General features: G+C 43.0%; 1 protein-coding gene across 2 annotated transcripts in view; it reads right to left on the reverse strand.

Annotated features, from left to right (window-relative positions):
- The window catches only part of UCK2 (uridine-cytidine kinase 2), a 77,360-nt gene that overhangs the window by 21,935 nt on the left and 35,948 nt on the right, over positions 1 to 19,477 (reverse strand). Inside the window, exon 1 of one of the 2 annotated variants that reach the window (XM_040229982.1) lies at positions 4,976 to 5,056. The exons of the other annotated variant lie outside the window; for it this stretch is intronic. Within the exon in view, the coding sequence (XP_040085916.1) occupies positions 4,976 to 5,041 (66 nt within the window). The 5' untranslated portion in view covers positions 5,042 to 5,056. Of the gene's footprint in view, positions 1 to 4,975; positions 5,057 to 19,477 lie in introns of those variants that run through there. 2 annotated transcript variants of the gene reach the window in all.

Below are 19,477 nucleotides of genomic sequence, written 5' to 3' on the forward strand. Positions count from 1 at the left end.
TGATTTTAACAGGGAAAAAACAGGAAACTTTTAATTAAAAGTTACAATTCATATGAAGAATGTATTCCATTCATCCAAGCATAAGAAAAACTCGCTATTCCTTACTATTTTGCACAGTATGTCCTGTTGTCTAAGTTGTGAAACACACTGTCATTTTATAAGGATCTGTGGGAGAATAATATTTTGACTCAACTGTTAGTTATTAGAAAGTTATTTTACTTTTATGACATTTTTGCATATTAATACACAAATAAAACACTTAAACTACTTAGGATTTTTGGAACAACAGATGTGCCACACACAAAAAAAAAAAATCACAGGAAGATATAAAGCTTGCATATGACTTAAACTAGATTCAAAAATGAAAAAGCTGTAACAGAACCAAAGGTTCTATGCAGTTAAAAAAACTTTTAAGTTTTTATAGTTGTATAGGTCCATAATTTCCTTTTCCTAGCTTCCATCTGCTTCTTGTATCGTAAGGCTACGAGTGGGGAACGCTTATACCTGCAGTTTTCACTAGTTAATAGAATTCCTTCTAGAAGTCCAAAGAACTGGGGCTTTCCTGGTAGCTGAATGGTGAAGAATCCACCTGCCAATGCAGAAGACACAGGTTTGATCCCTGATCTGGGGAGATTCCACATGCCTCAGAGCAACTAAGCCCGAGCGCTACGACTACTGAGCCTGTGCTCTAGAGCTCATATGCCTCAACTGCTGAAGCCCACGGGCCTCGAGCCCACGCCCTGCAACAGGAGAAGCCACTGCAATGAGAAGGCTGTGCAGCACAGTGAGCAGCGCCCGCTGGCCACAACTAGAGAAAAGCCCACTCAGCAACCAAGGCCCAGCACAGCCAAAAACAAATTCACGAATAAAAAATGTTTAAAAGAAAGTCAGCAGGAGGAAGTGAGATAAATTTGGAGTTTGGGGTTAACATATACACACCACTGTATATGAAGTAGATAAACAATAGGGATTTACAGTATAGCACAGGAAACGACAGTATCTTGCCAAACCTACAGAGGAAGAGAATCTGGAAAACAGAAGTATAACTGAATCGCTTTGCTGCACACCTGAAGCTAAGGCAACACTGTAAGTCAACTATAGTCCAAGAAAAAAAAGAAGGAGGAGGTAATCAGAAGTTTCAGGGCAGGGCTCCCACGGTGGCTCCTTCCTTCCTTCCTTGGAATAAGGTGGTAAGGAATCCACCCCACAATGCAGAACGCACAGGGTTCCGTCCCTGGTCCAGGAAGACCCCACGGGCAGCTGAGTCCCTGCGCCGTAACTACTGAGCCTGTGCTCTAGAGCCCGGGAGCTGCGACTCTGGAGCCCACATGCTGCAGCTAGTGAAGCCTGCACGCCTGCAGCCCGTGCTTCAGAACAAGAGTCGCCACGCAACTCCACTACAGGAGAGCAGCCCCAATTGCTAAAACCAGAGAAAAGCCTGTGCAGCAACAAGACCCAGCACAGCCAAAGACAACTAAGTAAACAAACAAAATTAGTTTTTTAAGTACGAATAAAAGAGAGAGAAAGAAAGTTCCAAGGCATAAGAAACCCTTTATCATTCAGCAGATAAACACCACTGCATGAACAAGCAAAGAAACACCAGCCTCTAAGTTAATCTACATTTTTCTAGTATTTTCTTCTCCCTGAAACTTTTGTTAAAAATGGGCCCAAAATATCTAGATAACTGCTGAATCAGGGAGAGGTTCATTGTATTATTCTGTCTTCTAGCGCTTAGGTCTGAATCTTTACACAATCAGAAGGAAGAAGTGCAACAGAGGACTTCTGCAATGAGTAAATGAGTCCCTCCTTTTATGTCTTTTTCACTTTTAATTTCCCTTTTCTCCAATCCTGCTGTCTTCAAAAGGATGAAATGGAGCTGCAAGGTGTCTTCTTCTCTTAGGAAAGGGTTTGAGACAGGAAAAAAAATAATGACTAGGGCTGGAGAAGAAGGCAAGCAATCATGAGCTTCTAGAATGCTAAAGATGGGAGACAGTACAATTGCTGTGGTGAGCTGCTGCTGCTAAGTCGCTTCAGTCGTGTCCGACTCTGTGCGACCCCAGAGATGGCAGCCCACCGGCTCCCCCGTCCCCGGGATTCTCCAGACAGGAACACTGGCGTGGGTTGCCATGTCCTTCTCCAACGCATGAAAGTGAAAAGAGAAAGTGAAGTCGCTCAATCATGTCTGACCCTCAGCGACCCCATGCACTGCAGCCTTCCAGGCTCCTCCGTCCATGGGATTTCCCAGGCAGGAGTACTGGAGTGGGGTGCCATGGCCTTCTCCGGTGGTGAGCTAAGACTTATTAATATAACTATAGTTACAAAAACACAAGTACCATATGATGCCACTTACATGAGGTATCTAGAGTAGTCAAATTCATAGAAAGTAGAATGGAGACTGCCAGGGGCTCGGGGGAGCTGCATAATGGATATAATTTATTACATGATGAAACAGTTCTGGAGACTGGGGCTCAAAGCAAATATACTTAACACTACTGAACTATATGCTTAAATATGATTTTTAAGACAGTAAATTTTATGCTATTAGGTTGGTGCAAAAGTAAATGTGGTTTTGCATTGCTGAACTTTGCTGTTTGATAGTGGAATACATTCTTAAATGTGGTTATGTTATACATCATCTTAATGCACATTTCTCCACTTTCACGCCACAGGAATAAACAAACTTATTTCTTGTTGGCAAATATGTGTTGATTATAATGGTTCCTATTTTCATTCATAATGATGTGTTTGAGCCTAGTTATAATGATTTAAAATTCACTTCCAAAACTGCAATTACATTTGTACCAACCTAATATGTATGTTTTATCACAATTAAAAATAATAATTGAATAAGAAGAACGTGCCTTTAGAGGCAGTTTCTTCCCATGTGTTAGTTGTGTGGTGTGTGCTCGGAGGTGTCGGAATCTCTGTGACCCCATGGACAGCAGCCCGCCAGGCTCCTCTGTCTGTGGGATTTCTCAGGCAAGAACACTGGAGGGGGCTCCCATTTCCTCCTCCAGGGGATCTTCCCAACCCGGGGACGGAACCCAAGTCTCTTGGGCCTCCTGCATTGGCAGGCGGATTCTTTACCACTGAGCTACCAGGGAAGCCCACACTGGGCTCAATATTTGTAAATCATTCCATTTCCTATCACAACTTTGTATGCCGGCCGTTATCATTATACCCAAGCAGTGCAGACCGAGATGAAGAGAGGCACAGCCCATGGCCAGCTGCAGGGGAGCCAGGACTCTCACCCAAGGAGCCCCACTCTGGAGCCACTTACTCTCCTTCCAGCTAAACCTCACCAGCAACCTGGCACCGCTCATGCAGCTGGGAGGAAACTCAGTTACACATAATACATTGTATCCTGAACAGATTCTGTCCCCACCACTTCCAGCACACTATTTTAAGTATTTTAAGGCGGGTGGAGAGCTGTTTGCAGGGACACAGTAACAAGTCAGCTTAGGGTTGCTGTCTGAATACAAAATTAAGATCAATATGAGGTTACTTTTAGAAAAAGAAAAAAGATTAAATGGAAGAATCAGTGAAGATAATTTACCATTTCTTCACTACTATGCCATTTTGAAGATATTATCTCACTTAATTCTATTACAAAAGATATAGTTTTATCTTTTTTTCCCACCTTAATGAGGAAACTGAAGCTTAGAGATTTTAATTAAGCTAAGCAACTTCCTCAAAGGTCATGGAGCTGAATCTCAAGCCTAACCGCAGATCTTCTAACTGCAAAGGCAAAATTCTTTTCACTATTCTAGAACTGAAGCAGCTTTGGCATCACCCCCAATATTCTATATAAATTTACTCCACTTCCAGAGAACAGGGAGGGGACTACTTAGAAATATAATATTGTTTTGTCACACTGTATCATTAAAGTTAACTTTCACAGAATTTCATGTAATTCAAGGCAGTCAAGTGATTTGTATATCAAAAAGAAGCTAAAAAAGCACACACACACATGTTCAAGGTAGTCTTAAGGATTGTGTTCAAAGAATCCAGCCAGTAATGTTGAGGAGCCTAGAAAATTCTTTGAAGAAAAGTCTATAGGATTAAGTCTCACAAATAGCTACGGTGATGGAGAACCAACTTCTCACAATGCCTTTCAGATTACTTCCTGTGCTGTAGTTTCTAGAACATGCCAGCCCTGGACTTCATCATTAGGCCAGTGCTCAGATGTGCTGACCAGTGTGGCAGTCTCTCTTCCCAGAGACCCCTCTCACTTGGGAAGCCCCAGGAGAGCTCAGTCACCAGCGAACCAATGGACCCTTCCAGCTAGTGGTTTCCAACAGGGAGGCTGTCCTCACTGGTTTGCATTTTGCTCCAAGCAGTACAGTGATTTCCTAAACTGATTCTCAGAAGAGGGGGCTCAGATAGCCTAGACACCATCTAAGTGTGACATTTCTAGTGTGTCTGTGTGTGTCTTCCAAGATCTTCCTTAAGGTCCCCTTGCCCACCCCAGTACTGCCCAGTGAGGAAAACAGAGCTGAAGAAGCACCAGCCACCCCAACACACGACCTGGAAGAAGCCCCAGCTGGTCAGCTCAGAGCAACTCAGGTCCGCACTGCAGAGGGCTTCAGGCTGGTACGTCCTCAGGAGACGGGGTCGGTATTTCTCAAGGCAACCTTACAGGAGAGTGCGGGATGCCATCAAGCTGTCTGTGCTGCTGAGTAAGTGGCTTCATCATGAGAGAGAGCTCAGGTGGAGGACAATCTAGCAATGACACGGCCTGGGGCTTAAGACGGCCAGCCAGCCCCAGGTGAGGCACCTAAGGCATCTCTCCCTCCCAGCCCTTCAGGATGGGTTGTGGATATCAGTCAGTGCCTGCCATGACAGCACCATCTAGCAGCTAAGAGTGCAAGAAGACCCTAACTAACTCCTTCACTCGGGGACTGCATGCAAGTCACCTCAATACATCTTGACAGAAGCTTTCCCTGTCACTATCACTAAGAAACACACCACTAACCTGTATGGTGTCCAGCATGCCCCCAGACATTACATCACTCCTTTGAAGGCAGGGGTTCCTCTCCATGCAGCTCAGAAGCTCTAATTCACAAGTATGAGAAAACCAAAACCCCAGTAATCTGCCCTGAGACAGAACAAAGCTCAAACCTTCTGACTCAATTCCTGGTCAAACCATCTATGCGGAAGCAATAGGGAGGCGCCACTCAATGCTTCCCCGGGAATATCTGTAAGGCCAACCAACCGTGGGGCCATGGATGACCTCAGAACCCATGCACTGCTAAGTCGGTTCTGCTAGCTCCCATGCAGTTATCACCACCACACACAAACACAAACAACTAAGATCTGAGCCAGAAACTCACTAAGTTGCTATATAACATAATAACTAAGAGCTCCTGGAGCACAGGAACCAGTTGTGACTCAGCTTTCATTCCAGGGCTTGGCAGGCTTTGGCACCTGGTGGGCTCACTCAAATGTGGTGGGATGAATGAACACAGGGAATGTCTGAACTGATATCCAGCAGAGGATCTTTTTCTTTTCCCTTCAGATCTGGAGTTTCAAATATATAGCTTGCCCTGTTCATCCTTAGCATCAGTCTTGATTCCATCCTGTAGTACATAACATACTCAAACAGAGATAACTAGTCGTATAACCAAATCTCAGTCCCTGAGTTTTAGCCGAGCACATGACCACATTTCCCAGCTTATAGCTTGAGATTATACTAAGTTCTGACCAATTAGCCAAGTAGAGGTGTGAGGCAGAAGCTTCTGGAATCTCCTTAAAGGATAAGAGTCCCCTTTTGACTCTCTCCTTCCTGTTGGCTAGAAGAAGACTTGATGGCTGGAGCTCAAGCAGCCATTTGCCACAAGCATCCCCTCGACCAAATAATTTCTTTGTTTTAAAAGGTGAGGTGGGAACATTTGCCTCAACCACTGTCCCAGACCACTGGGTACATTTCTGCCACCTGCCAGCCTCTCTCTGTGTAGTTACCCTGATGTGTCAGAGTAATATCATCCCCATCTTTCAGCACCTTGCTTGTGCTGCAGCCCAAGCTCTCCACAGGGGAAGCCATGACTGGGAGGGGGAAAACCAGATTATAAACGGTACTAAATGTAAAACTTCCCACGATAGAAACTCTCATTTTTAATTCCTGATTCATGTTCGTACTAAAAAGGTAGTCCAGCCTAGAAAATTCCAGGTGTTTTCCCACCTGAGAAAAACTCTGGTTGATCAACAGTCACTGACATATTCCCAGGACTTTTCAATGAACTCTGAATTCAAGCTCTACTCCTAGCAAAGACATTTAAAATAATTCACTTCTAGGTTTGTAAAATTACATAGTTGGCTCTGTTCTCTTTGGAGTCATGAACCCCGACAGAGAAACTCCCTCAAAGAATACTTACTCGTGAAACTAAACTGGTTCAGAATCAACTGAGAGATGACGAACAATAGTGAACATACAAATGCCAGGGGCTGTTCTAAGGATTTTACGTTTACTACGCTATTTAATCTGTAATTTCATGAGGTGCACGTTCTTCTTATGCCCGTTTATGCAGAAGAAATGGAGGCACAGAGGGGTAGATTAAGTGACGTAGCCCAAGATCAGACACCAAGAGAGCAGCTGAGCTGGTCTTCAAACTCATGCAGGCTGGCTTCAGGACACCAGACCTCAATAACCACACACACCGCCTGCCTTGCTGCTGCATCAGAAGGGGACGCGGACCTCTTCTCTTAATGAGAGACACAGTGACCGTACCACACAGGTGCAGCGGCCACAGTGTATAATATAGGAGCTGCTGGGAACGAACTCTCTCAGCAAGTCTCTGTAATTTCCTCTCCTTGGGCTCTGCAAAGCACAGGCTTGCTGGACTTCCTTAGAAGTTAGTTTTCCTGAGAAATATTTTACTAGGAAAACAATAAGACAAGTCACTTCTGACCCACATTTTGCTGTAGATGTGAAACTAACACAAAATTGTAAAATAACTATATTTTTCCTATTTCCTATATCCTATTTCCTATTAGGAAATACAATATTTCCTACACTTTTCCTATATAGGGAAAACTATATATTTCCCTATTTTTCAACAGGAAAAAAAAAAACAGGAGAGGGACTGCTGGCCCATGGTCCTCATGTGAAGCCAAGTTCCACTTTAATCCACAGCCTGGTGGCAGGTATTAACCTACCATCCAACACAGGTGAAACATCAGGCAAGAGACAGGGCCTGTGCTCAAGCAGTGATGCGGGCCTCACCGCTGGCCTACACTCATTTAGTACAAAACAGTGACTGACTTCAACCTCCTGTGCTGAGTTTGAGCCTGAATATAAAACCTGTGGACACTTCTTTGTATTCCCCACAGGACATACACAAAAGATACCACCTCCCCTCCACTCTCCCCTCCCCCCAAAACTGAATGCCTCTGGGCTGATTGCTGGCTTTGATGAATTTGCTCCTCATGAAGCCCTCTGCAAAAGGCAGAAGCCAAGAGGAGGAGTGCTGGAGGGTCAGCGCCCACTGCTTTGTGGATACACGTGAAGCTGGATCTCTTTCCTTCCCCTTTTACTTGAGGGGCAGGAGGTAAGCTAAGAGGGTAAAACCCAGACAACCGAACTCCCTGTTCGAGAGAAAAACGAGCACATCCTTGGACAAGGTGTACCAAAACCCACCCACTTGGTACAGTTTGGCTTACAAAGCAAGGATAATATGCCTGTTGCAAAAATTATGGCCCAAGACTTGAAGTCCTTCTAGAGAGAAGCACAAAAAGAAAGCCGACTCCCTTCTGTTCTTAGAAAAGTGAACGGATAAAGGCAAGCACAATGTGCCAGTGGGATCCCCGGCTGGATCTCTGCAAACTGAAGCCCACACATGAGTAAACATTTAACAAGGACTTAACAGCACAAGAGTGCTTTGTTGTACCAAGTATATTTGAGTTAACTCTTCCTTTCCAGCAGTCCTTATCCAAATTGTGGAAAACCGGAAGTTAGACATCTGGCTCTCAAAAGATTGTTTTTTTCATTTTCTCTTTAAGTTTCCTCCAGCACCCGTGTCTAACTGCAGCACAGCAGGGGGAGGAAACTGAAAGTGTGTGCCAGGCACCCACTTCCCCTTCTTTTTGGAAAGGCTCTTTCACTGTCCTCGAAAACCCAACTTCCCATTCATCCCTCACAGCCTCTGAAGAAAGGGGATCAAATCTTCTCTTAAGAGATTCAACTTCCTCAAGTTGTCCTTTCCAGATTTTGACGGATTCATCATTCATCAGCCACCTCCTTGGCCCCCAAACTCCTCTGAAATCCAAACGCAAGTAAATAAATAAAAGAATTGTTACAGACCATGTTACTCTGTAAAGGAGTATAGTGAGGGCACTTCCCTGGTGGTCCAGGGGTTAAGAATCCGCCTGCCAATGCAGGGGGCACGGGTTCGATCCCTGATCCTGGAAGACTCCACATGCAGCGGGGCAACTAAGCCTGGGGCCACAGCTGCTAAAGCCTGTGCTCTAGAGCCGGTGCTCCGGGAGAGAAGTCACTAGAAAGTAGCCCCTACTTGCCGCAACTAGGGAACGCCGGCATGAGCAATGAAGACCTAGCGCAGCCAAAAATAATAAATCAATTAATTTAAAAATTAAAGATAGTTTTAAAAAAGAAATGTAAGTGGCTCACCTCCCCAGGAAAACAATTTGACAATTTCTTTAAAGACTAAACACACATCTACCATATGATCTTGCAATTGTACTCCTTTCCTGGGCATTTATCCCAGAGAAATGAAAACATGTTCACACGAAGACATGTACACATATGTTCACAGAACCTTCAGTCCTAACAGTCAGAAATGGGAAATCACCCAGATGTTCTCCAGTAGGTGAACGCTTAAACAAACTGGTGTACCCACACCACAGAGCACCACTGAATAATGAAAAGGAATGAACATCTACCCGAAGCAATCTCCAGAGAATTATGCCAGGGCGGAAAAAGGCAATCTCAAAAGGCTACAGGATGTATGCTCCCATTTACATTAACATTCTAGCAACGACAACATTATGGAAATGGAGAAGAGGTTACTGGTTGACAGGGATGAGGGATGAGGCGGAAGGGCAGTGGTGGGAGAAGGCAGGGATGGCTAATGACGAGCAACATGAAGGAGGGATCCTGTGGTGATGAAACATTCCGTGTTTTCTCTTTATCCCTGTCAGTACCCTGTAAGATACTACAAGATACTACCTACCACTGGGGAAACTGAGTAAAGGGCACATGTTTCATTTTTTTACAACTGTCGTATGAATCTACAATTATCTCCCACAAGAAGTTTATTTATAAAAAAAAAAAAAAATCAATGACCATCCATCTTTTGTGATTCAACTACTGCCAGGGGTTGAACTGTGATCCCCCAAAAGCTATGAGCATGTCCTAACCCCTGGAACCTCAGAATGTGACCTTATTTGGAATAAAGTTCTTTGCAAATGCAACTGAGACTGAGGATCTCGAGATGACGCCATCCTTGGAACCCTAAATCCAGTGACAAGTGTCCTTGTAACCGAGCGAAAAGAAACAGAGGCGTGAGGGGATGCCAGATGAAGACGAAGCTAGAGACTGGGGAGAGGAGAGAAGCTAGAGACTGAGGAACTCCGCCAGAGCTAGGAGAGAAGCATGCACCAGGGTCTCCCGCACAAGAACCAAGGCTCTAACATCTACATTTTGGACTTCTGGCCTCCAGAAATACAAGAGAATAAATTTCCATTGTTATAAACCACCAACTTTGTGATGATTTGTTACTGCAGCCCTAGGAAACTAATACATTTGACATTTTTCAATGAGTGGGTTCAATTTCTCTCTTTTTTAAAATCACCGAATATGAGCATGTTTTTAACTTCTATTTATGTATATTCCTGGACATAATTTTTCCCCCCACAGAGGATATAGGCTGTAAGGACATGTATCATTTCACTCTACAATCTTTTCTGTGGGGTTTTCCCTGGTATTTTATGTTTGTTCTAACTATAAACTATTACTAGGCGGCATATAGGAGTGTCCACTCATCAAATATCCTGGTTAATAATTATCATACGTGCTAAACAGCCTCAATCAACTTTCAAAGGTTTCTTAAAAGAAGCCATACTGACTAACAGGCTAAATCTACTGTTTCCTTGGTAACTAAGAATTTGCTTTTAGATCTTGCAATGTGCTTCAGGGTCTTCAAAATGAGTAGTAATTACTAGGCTGAAGATATACAAAAAGTACCATTTTGTATCTTGAGAGAAATACCCTAAGCTTCTGGCTTCTGAGCAGATAGATTAAAAAAAAAAAAAAAAGGCCAAGATGGACAAAAACTACCCATTAACCACGAAGTTTTAAAAAGGTGGAAAATGGATCTTTTGAATCAGGCTTGATTTCTGACTGTACCACACGAGTTATGTTCAGAAAACGAGACCTCTCAGACCAGTAACTATCCTTGTGGTATACAGTGGGACTAACAGCCATTCCACAAGTGGGCTCTAAAAAAAAAAAACAAAACAACAACAAAAAAAAAAACAAGTGGGCTCTAGGGGTTATCAAGTTAGTATACACAGAAAATACATGCTCAATAAAAATTAGTCTTGTCTCTAAATCTCCTTAAACTTTCATTTATATATATTTATAGAAATATGTTAAATGGATAACCAATAAGGACCTACTGTATTATAGCACAGGGGACTCAGCTCAAAGTTATGTGGCAGCCTGGATGGGAGGGGAGTTTGGAGGAGAATGGATACATGTATATGTATCATTAAGTACCTGAAACTAGCACAACATTATTAACTGGCTATACTTCAATATAAAATTAAAAGTTTTAAAAAATAAAAAACAAAATTTGAGCTGAAATTCTGGGTTATATATTCTTTGCTTTTAGTTTTTAATCTTGGGTCTTTTTTTTTTTTTGTACTTACTTATTTCTATTACCCTTTTCAAGGCAGTTAGGTTTTTAAGAGGCAATATCTATGGTACATAGTACAAGATCTAAAAGGTATGAAGCAGCAGAATGTGAAATCGCCTTTTTCCTACCCCACATCCAACCACCTTTGACTTCCTTGTAGCCACGGTTTTCAGTTTTCATATACATCCTTTGAGAGGTGGTCACGTCACATAAAAACATAAGCGTGTACAATTCCTCAAAAAAAAAAAAAACAGTATAATGCAATGCTGTGTGTGCCTTCCTTTACTCATATATTTTGAAGATTTTCCAGTGCATTTAAGGGCACTTCCTTTACGAGTACATACATTCCACTGTAAGAAGGAATCGCAGCTAGTCTTCCACTGATAAGGATTTTAATTGTGCTCCACTTTTTCTAAAACAAGCACTCAGTATGGCCATATGCATACATCTGTGAGAAATGGGATATTTCCTGCCACACCAGTAAACAAACAACGTTGCAGTCTCCAGCAATTACAGCCACAGATGGTGAGCTGGCGACCCGAAGGAACTCAGGAAGGAAAAACTACCTGCCATCCAGCAGTCATGAGACTGCTGCCACCACCTACAGTGAGTCCTGAGGAAACTGAAGACGTGGAAACAGGATACCTGAGGGACATATCAAAGGAATGGCTTCAGTGAGCCCAGATTCTTGCATCTTCCCATACACAGAAAAGCACTACATCTGTTAACTTGGGATTCCTGGTTTTCTTTCACTAACAACCGTCTTTGGGGACTGCCCTGGTGGTGCAGTGGAGAAGAATCTGCTGGCCAAGGCAGGGAACACAGGTTAGATCCCTGGTCCAGGAAGACTCCGTAGAGCAACTAAGCCCACACACCACAACCACTGATCTTGTGTTCCGGAGCCCAGGAGCCACAACCACTGCGCCCACGTGCTGCGCCCACTGAGCCACAACCACTGAGCCCATGTTCCAGAGCTCGAAAACCACAACTTCTGAAACCCACGCACCTAGCACCTATGCTCTGCAAGGAGAGGAGCCACTTCAGTGAGAAGCCTGTGCGCTCCAAGAACAGACCCTGCTCATCACAACGAGAGAAAGCCCAAGTGCAGCAATAAAGACCCAGTACGGCCAAAAATAAGTAAGATAAAATCATCTTCTGATACTTTTTGCAACTCCGTTGTTGCAAAGCTTCTATATAACATGGATCTTCTTTCGCCGCCTCACTGCAGCTCTCTCAGCGTTCCTTGAGATGCTCCTTCCCAGGCTCGAAGTCCTAAATATTCCCACAGGATAGAACAAAATATTCCCACGGGATAAAATATAATATTCCCACAGGATAAAACATAACTCTTCAACTTTTAAGTTGTAAATACTTTTTTTAAGCCAACAACTGTCAGATAAATTTCTACTACTGGATCTGCTAGGGCAAAGAATCTGTATTTTTTACATTTCCATACATAAGCCCAGAGAGCCCCCACCATCAATGATTTACATACACCTATTTACTCAGATCTGAAATTCTAATTTAATCCTCTCTGCTGCTGCTAAGTCGCTTCAGTCCTGTCCGACTCTGTGCGATCCCATAAACGGCAGCCCACCAGGCTCCCCCGTCCCTGGGATTCTCCAGGCAAGAACACTGGAGTGGGCTGCCATTTCCTTCTCCAATGCATAAAAGGAAAAGTAGCGACCCACTCTCTACCTATTTAATTTACATTTCTATTTTATATGAGGCAAAGCATCATAAGCCTTCTATTTTTCTTTTTCTGAAACCTGTCTGTTAATATCTTATCCTCACTCTCTGTTAAGTTGCTGGTCTTTTCTCATTGAAAAGCTCTTGATTTCTATTAAGGAAACGGATTCATTTCTCATTTGTATCACAAATATTCTTTCCAGTGAACTGTCTTTTTTCTTTAAAAAATGTGATGTTCTCTAAAGACAATATTTATTTGTACAGTTAAATTGACTAGCTTTCTAAAAACTTTTTACCATGTTCTACTTTAAAAAGTTGCATCTATGGGGATTCCCAGGTGGCTCAGTGGTAAAGAATCTGCCTGCAATGCAGGAGACGCCCAAGACACCACTTCTATCCCTGGGTCAGGAAGATATTCTCACGCAGAAATGTAGAGTAAACTCTCCCAAATTTTCTTCTTCTCAGGTATCCTTTCTTTCTCTTCAACTCCCAAGATGGAACCAGCTCAAAGGAGGGCCACAAGAGGGCACCAGTCCAGCGGCTCTCTGAACCCTGAAGCTGCAGGCCGGACACCCAGGGAACACCCAGGGTAACAACGGAAAGGAAATGAGATCTAACCAAGTGGGTTGTAAGGAACTTCCTGTGCACATACAAAGAGCTACAGAAAAACCTGCAGCTGTGTCTCCCTGGAATTCATCCTGAAAGAGACAGAGGATCTGTTTTCAACCCTCTGGCCCACAGCTGCACACATGGTGAGATCAGACTTGAGCTGTGGCACATATTTTTAGGGCAAAAATCTGCAGCAGTCTTAGAGTCCATCATAGATCAAGGCCATGTGTAAAGTGATCTTTCTTTCAAACACAAGGTATGTTTTCTCACCTCGCACAGGGTTTTCCATGACATTGTGAAATCCTGTTTCTTCTCTTCTGAGTCAAACAGCTAATGTAAGTACACACATCCTCACAAAAAAAACCCTCCACAAACTAATGGGGAATTTCAGGCCAAACAAACCTCCTATAAAGAACACATATATAACTAAAGATAGTAGATTAAGAAGCACATTCAATATCATGTATTATTTTTTTTAATTTACTTAAATTGGGAGAAAATTGCTTTACAATATTGTGTTGGTCTCTGCCATACAACCATGCAAAGAAGTCATAATTATATATAAAAATGCAAAAAGGCAGAACGGCCGTCTGGGGAGGCCTTACAAACAGCTGAGAAAAGAAGAGAAGCGGAAGGCAGAGGAGAAAAGGGAAGATTTGAAGGCAGAGTTCCAAAGAATAGCGAGGAGAGAAAAGAAAGCCTTCCTCAGGGATCAAGGCAAAGAAACAGAGGAAAACAACAGAATGGGAAAGACTAGAGATCTCTTCGAGAAAATCAGAGACACCAAGAGAACATTTCATGCAAAGATGGGCTCGATAAAGGATAGAAATGGTATGGACCGAACAGCAGCAGAAGATATTAAGAAGAGGTGGCAAGAATACACAGAAGAACTATACGAAAAAGATCTTCGTGACCCAGATAATCACGATGGTGTGATCACTCACCTAGAGCCAGACATCCTGGAATGTGAAGTCAAGTACCTTAGGAAGCATCACTATAAACAAAGCTAGTGGAGGTGATGGAATTCCAATTGAGCTATTTCAAATCCTACAGCATCAATATGTCAGCAAATCTGGAAAACTCAGCAGTGGCCACAAGACTGGAAAAGGTCAGTTTTCATTCCAATCCCAAAGAAAGGCAATGCAAAAGAATGCTCAAACTACCGCACAACTGCACTCATCTCACACACTAGCAAAGGAATGCTCAAAATTCTCCAAGCCAGGCTTCAGCAATACGTGAACCATGAACTTCCTGATGTTCCAGCTGGTTTTAGAAAAGGCAAAGGAACCAGAGATCAGATTGCCAACATCTGCTGGATCATTGAAAAAAGCAAGACAGTTCCAGAAAAACATCTACTTCTGCCTTATTGACTATGCTAAAGCCTCTGACTGTGTGGATCACAATACACTGGAAAATTCTGAAAGAGGTGAGAATACCAGAGCACCTTAGTGGCCTCCTGAGAAATGTGTATGCAAGTCAAGAAACAACAGTTAGAACTGGACATGAAACAACAGGCTGGTTCCAAATCAAGAAAGGAGTACGTCAAGGCTGTATATTGTCACCTTGCTTATTTAACTTATGTGCACAGTATATCATGCGAAATGCCAGGCTGGATGAAGCACAAGCTGGAATCAGGACTGCTGGGAGAAATATCAATAACCTCAGATATGTAGATGATACCACCCTTATGGCAGAAAGTGAAGAGGAACTAGCATCTCTTGATGAAAGTGAAAAGAGGAGAGTGAAAATGCTGGCTTAAAACTCAACATTCAGAAAACGAAGGTCATGGCATCTGGTCCCATCATTTCATGGCAAATAGATGAGGAAACAATGGAAACAGGGACAGACTTTATATTTTGGGGCTCCAAAATCACTGCAGATGGTGACTGCAGCCAGGAAATTAAAAGTTGCTTGCTCCTTACTATAAAAGCTATGACCAATCTAGACAGCATATTAAAAAGCAGAGACATTACTTTGCCAACAAAGGTCCATCTAGTCAAAGTGATGGCTTTTCCAGTAGTCATATACAGATGTGAGAGTTGGACTATAAAGAAAACTGAGTGCCAAAGAATTGATGCTTTTGAACTGTGGTGTTGGAGAAGACTCTTGAGGGTCCCTTGGACTGCAAGGAGATCCAACCAGTCCATCCTAAAGGAAATCAGTTCTGAATATTCATTGGAAGGACTGATGCTGAAGCTGCAACTCCAATATTTTTTCACCTGATGTGAAGAACCGACACATTGGAAAAGATCCTGATGCTAGGAAAGATTGAAGGCAGGAGAAGGGGACGACAGAGGATGAGATGGTTGGATGGCATCACACGATCGACATGAGTTTGAGTAGGCTCCAGGAGTTGGTGATGGACAGGGAGGTCTAGCGTGTTGCAGTCCATGGGGTTGCAAAGAGTTGGACACAACTGAGCGACTGAACTGAACTGGTATATATCCCCTCCCTCTTGAGCCGCTCCCCCCTTCCCCCGTCCCACCCGTCTAGGGCATCACAGAGGGCCAGGCTGGGCTCCCTGTGTTACACAGCAACGTCTCACCAGCGCTCCACTTTACACGTGATAGTGTATCTATGTCGAAGTCACTTTCTCTAGTCACGCCACTCTCTCCCTCCTGCACTGTGTCCACAAGTCCAGTCTCTCCATTTGTGTCCCCATTCCATCCCTGCAAATACGCTCATCAATACTATTTTTCTAGATTCTATATATATAGATATATGTCTTGATACATATTTATTTTTCTTTCTGACTTACATCACTCTGTATAACAGGCTCTAGGTTCATCCACCTCACTAGAACTGACCACTGTTATTAAGCCCCACATCTTTCTTGCCCGTCCGTCTGCCGATGGACATCTAGGTTGCTCCCATGTCCTAGCTCTTAGAAGCAGTGCTCCTGTGAACACTGGGGTGCGTGTGCTCAGTTGCTCGGTCTGACTCTTTGCGACCCCACGGACTGTAGCCCACGAGTCTGCTCGGTCCATGGGGTTTTTCAGGCAAGAACACTGGAGTGGCTTTTCATGTGTTTTTTCAATTATGGTTTTCTCAAAGTATATGCCCAGTAGTGGGATTGCTGGGTCATATGGTAGCTTCATTCCTAGTTTTTAAGGAACGTCTATACTGTTCTTCATAGTGGCTGTATCAATTTACATTCCCACCAACAGTGCAAGAGCGGTCCCTTTTCTCTACATCCTCTCCAGGATTTACTGTCTGTAGATGGTTTTGATTCTTGTCATTCTGACTGGTGTGAAGTGACACCTCACTGTAGTTTTGATTTGCATTTCTCTAATAATTAGTGATGATAATCTCCCTTTCCCCCTTTCTCAACTGAAATAGCTCTTGCAGATACCCAGGAAACTGCACAGAAGTCCCCTCAGGGAAGCCTCCTGGAGTGTGCTCCCTCGCCATAATGCAGTGAGAGGCTTCAGTTGCTTCCTCCCAGATCATTCCAACGGAACCTTCTTGCCAGATACCATGACTCAGTAACTCCTGTGAGTTGCAGCTAAGCATCTTCTTTCCCATGATAAAATTATCTTTCAACTAACTGTATTAAAATGAAGATGTAATCCTACCTTATACAATATACCAAAATTAACTCTAAATGGACCCAAGGCCTAAACCTAAGATTTGATACGACAAATCCCAAACCCTTTCAAGAAAACAAAGGAGGAAAGCATACTGACACTGGATTTGGCAAAGATTTTTCTGGACATGACACCAAAACCACAAGCAGCAAGAGGAAAAAAATAAGATGGACTTCATCAAAAGTAAAACCTTTCCAGCATCAAAGGACACTATCAACAGAGTAAAAAAGCAGCCTAAGGAATCAGAGAAAATATTTGCAAATCACATATCTGATAAGAGATTGGTACCCAGAATACACAAAGAACTCTTACAACAACAACAACAAAAACCGATTACAAAATGATCAAGAACTTTCCTAGTGGGCCAGTGGTTTAAGAATCCACCTGCCAATTCAAGGGACATGGGTTCAACCTGGTCCAGGAAGAAGCCACATGCTGAAGTTCCTCAACGACGGAAGCCTACACGCTCTAGGGTCCAAGGCCGTAACAAGAGCAGCCACCTCAGTGAGATTCCTGCGCATCACCGCAGTTAGAGAAAGTTCGCACCCAGCACCGAAGATCCAGCTCAGCCAAATAATAAACAAATAAATAAAACTGGGGGGGAGGGAGTGAGATATCAATTAAAAAATTTCATTAAAAAAAAAAAAGATCAAGAATCGAACAGACACTTCTCCTAAGACTATATGAGTGCCCAATAAGCGGGTGAAAAGATGTTCAGCGTGACTAATCATTAGAGAAATGCAAACCAATACCACAATGATGCCTCTTCACACCCATTAGGAAGGCTATTAGCAGAAGAAATAGCAAGGGTTGACAAGGATGTGGAGGCACTGGTGCCCTGTGCACTGCTGCAAAATGCAGTAAAGGACTGTAAAATAGTGCAACCACTGTGGAAGACAGCACAGTAGTTTCTCAAAAAACTATGCATAGAATTGCCATAAGATCCAGCATTCCAGGCCTAAATATATACCCAGAAGAACTGAAAGCAAGGAACAGATATTTGTACATTCATGTTCAAAGCAGCATTATTCCCAATAGCCAAAACGTGAAAGCAATCATAGTATCTATCGACGGATGAACAGAGACACAAAATGTGATGCTATATTACTGTACCATGGAGTATCTGTTTACCCTTAAGAAGGGAGGAAATTATGGCCCATGCTACAACATGGATGAACCTTAATTCCTGGAGGAATTAAGCCAAATGAAACAAACCAATCACAAAGACAAATCCCATATGATTCACTCTATACTTAGAACACTAGGGTCTCCACGGGCTGGGGATAAAGGGAAATGAGGAGTTACTGTTAAACAGGTAGAGTTTTAAGCTGGAGAAGGTGAAAAAGTTCTGGAGATGAATGGTGGTAACGGCTGAACAACAATGTGAATATATTTAATGCCACAGAAATGTTCACTTCAAAATGCAAATATTATTTACCCCAATAAAAACTTATCTACTTATATTACTGATCTCTTATCACCAAATTACATAAATTATGGGCAAGGGTCTGAGCTCATTCATCTTTGTACACCTATCCCAGTGCCAAGCCCTCAATAAAAGTATACTGAGTCAAAGTCACATTTCTCGAGTAGAGTCTAAAACCAGGATGTTTTCCAGGTTCAGAGTACTGAAAGGTAGCCCCTGAAACCTTGATGCAGAAACACACACACACACACACCATATACATAACCCTTTTCTCAGTTATAGACATCACTTCTCTCACTAACAAATATTTAACAAAAAATAAAAATCAACAGCTTGCATTGCTATTTATCAACTTAAAGCCAAGCTCTTGCATGCATGCTAAGTCGCTTCAGTGTCTGCCTCTCTGCGACCCTATGGACCACAGTCCGCCAGGCTCCTCTGACCATGGGATTCTCCAGGCAAGAATGCTGGAGCGGGAGGCCATGCGTCCTCCAGGGGATCTCCCCGACCCAGGGATCAAACCCCTGTCTCTTATGTCTCTTGCATTGGCAGGTGGGTTCTTTACCACTAGCGCCACTTGGGACACCCACTTAATTCCCAGTACATCCTTAAAACACAGCATTACTCTAATCTTGCAGAGTTAACGTCCTCTTTCAGGAAGACTTGAAAGATTGCGCCTAGCAAGTGCCCTTGTCCCCTCCTCCTCCTCTTTTCCCTCTCCCTGCTCCCCATACTAGCTACATACAGTTTTCTGCAAATCTTCCTCAGCTTGCCACACACCAAGTCCTATGAAGAAAGCCTGGATTACTGAAAAAGGATCGATCTTTCTGCGAAGGAGGTGGGAAGCAGCAGGCTGTGTCTCAGACCTATATAAAAGCAAAAGTCTTGGCACTGAGTCCTGCCACCACTGTGGGAGTCAAGTCTGATGCGATGCGTGCTCTATAATTCGTTATCATGGCCGCTGTTACCCGAGGTAACCACCCACTCACTTTTCCAAGGTCTTTCACAGGGACTTGGTTTATGAATTCATCTGTATCATTTGTTTTTTGGTTCTGCATATAAGTGATATCATATGTCTTTCTTTGTCTGACTTACTCCACTTAATATGATAATCCTGCTATATTTAGAGTGGATAACAAGCAAGGACCCACTGTTAATCAGGAAACTCTGCCCAATATTCTATAACAACCTAAATGGAGAAATAATTTGAAAAAGAATAGATGCCTGTATGGATAATAAGTAAGTAAAACAATATAGATCTCTCTTTTCACATGAAAAAATAAGGAATATAT

Source organism: Oryx dammah, unplaced genomic scaffold (assembly GCF_014754425.2).
Source record: "Oryx dammah isolate SB20612 unplaced genomic scaffold, SCBI_Odam_1.1 HiC_scaffold_28, whole genome shotgun sequence".
Classification (NCBI taxonomy): domain Eukaryota; kingdom Metazoa; phylum Chordata; class Mammalia; order Artiodactyla; family Bovidae; genus Oryx; species Oryx dammah.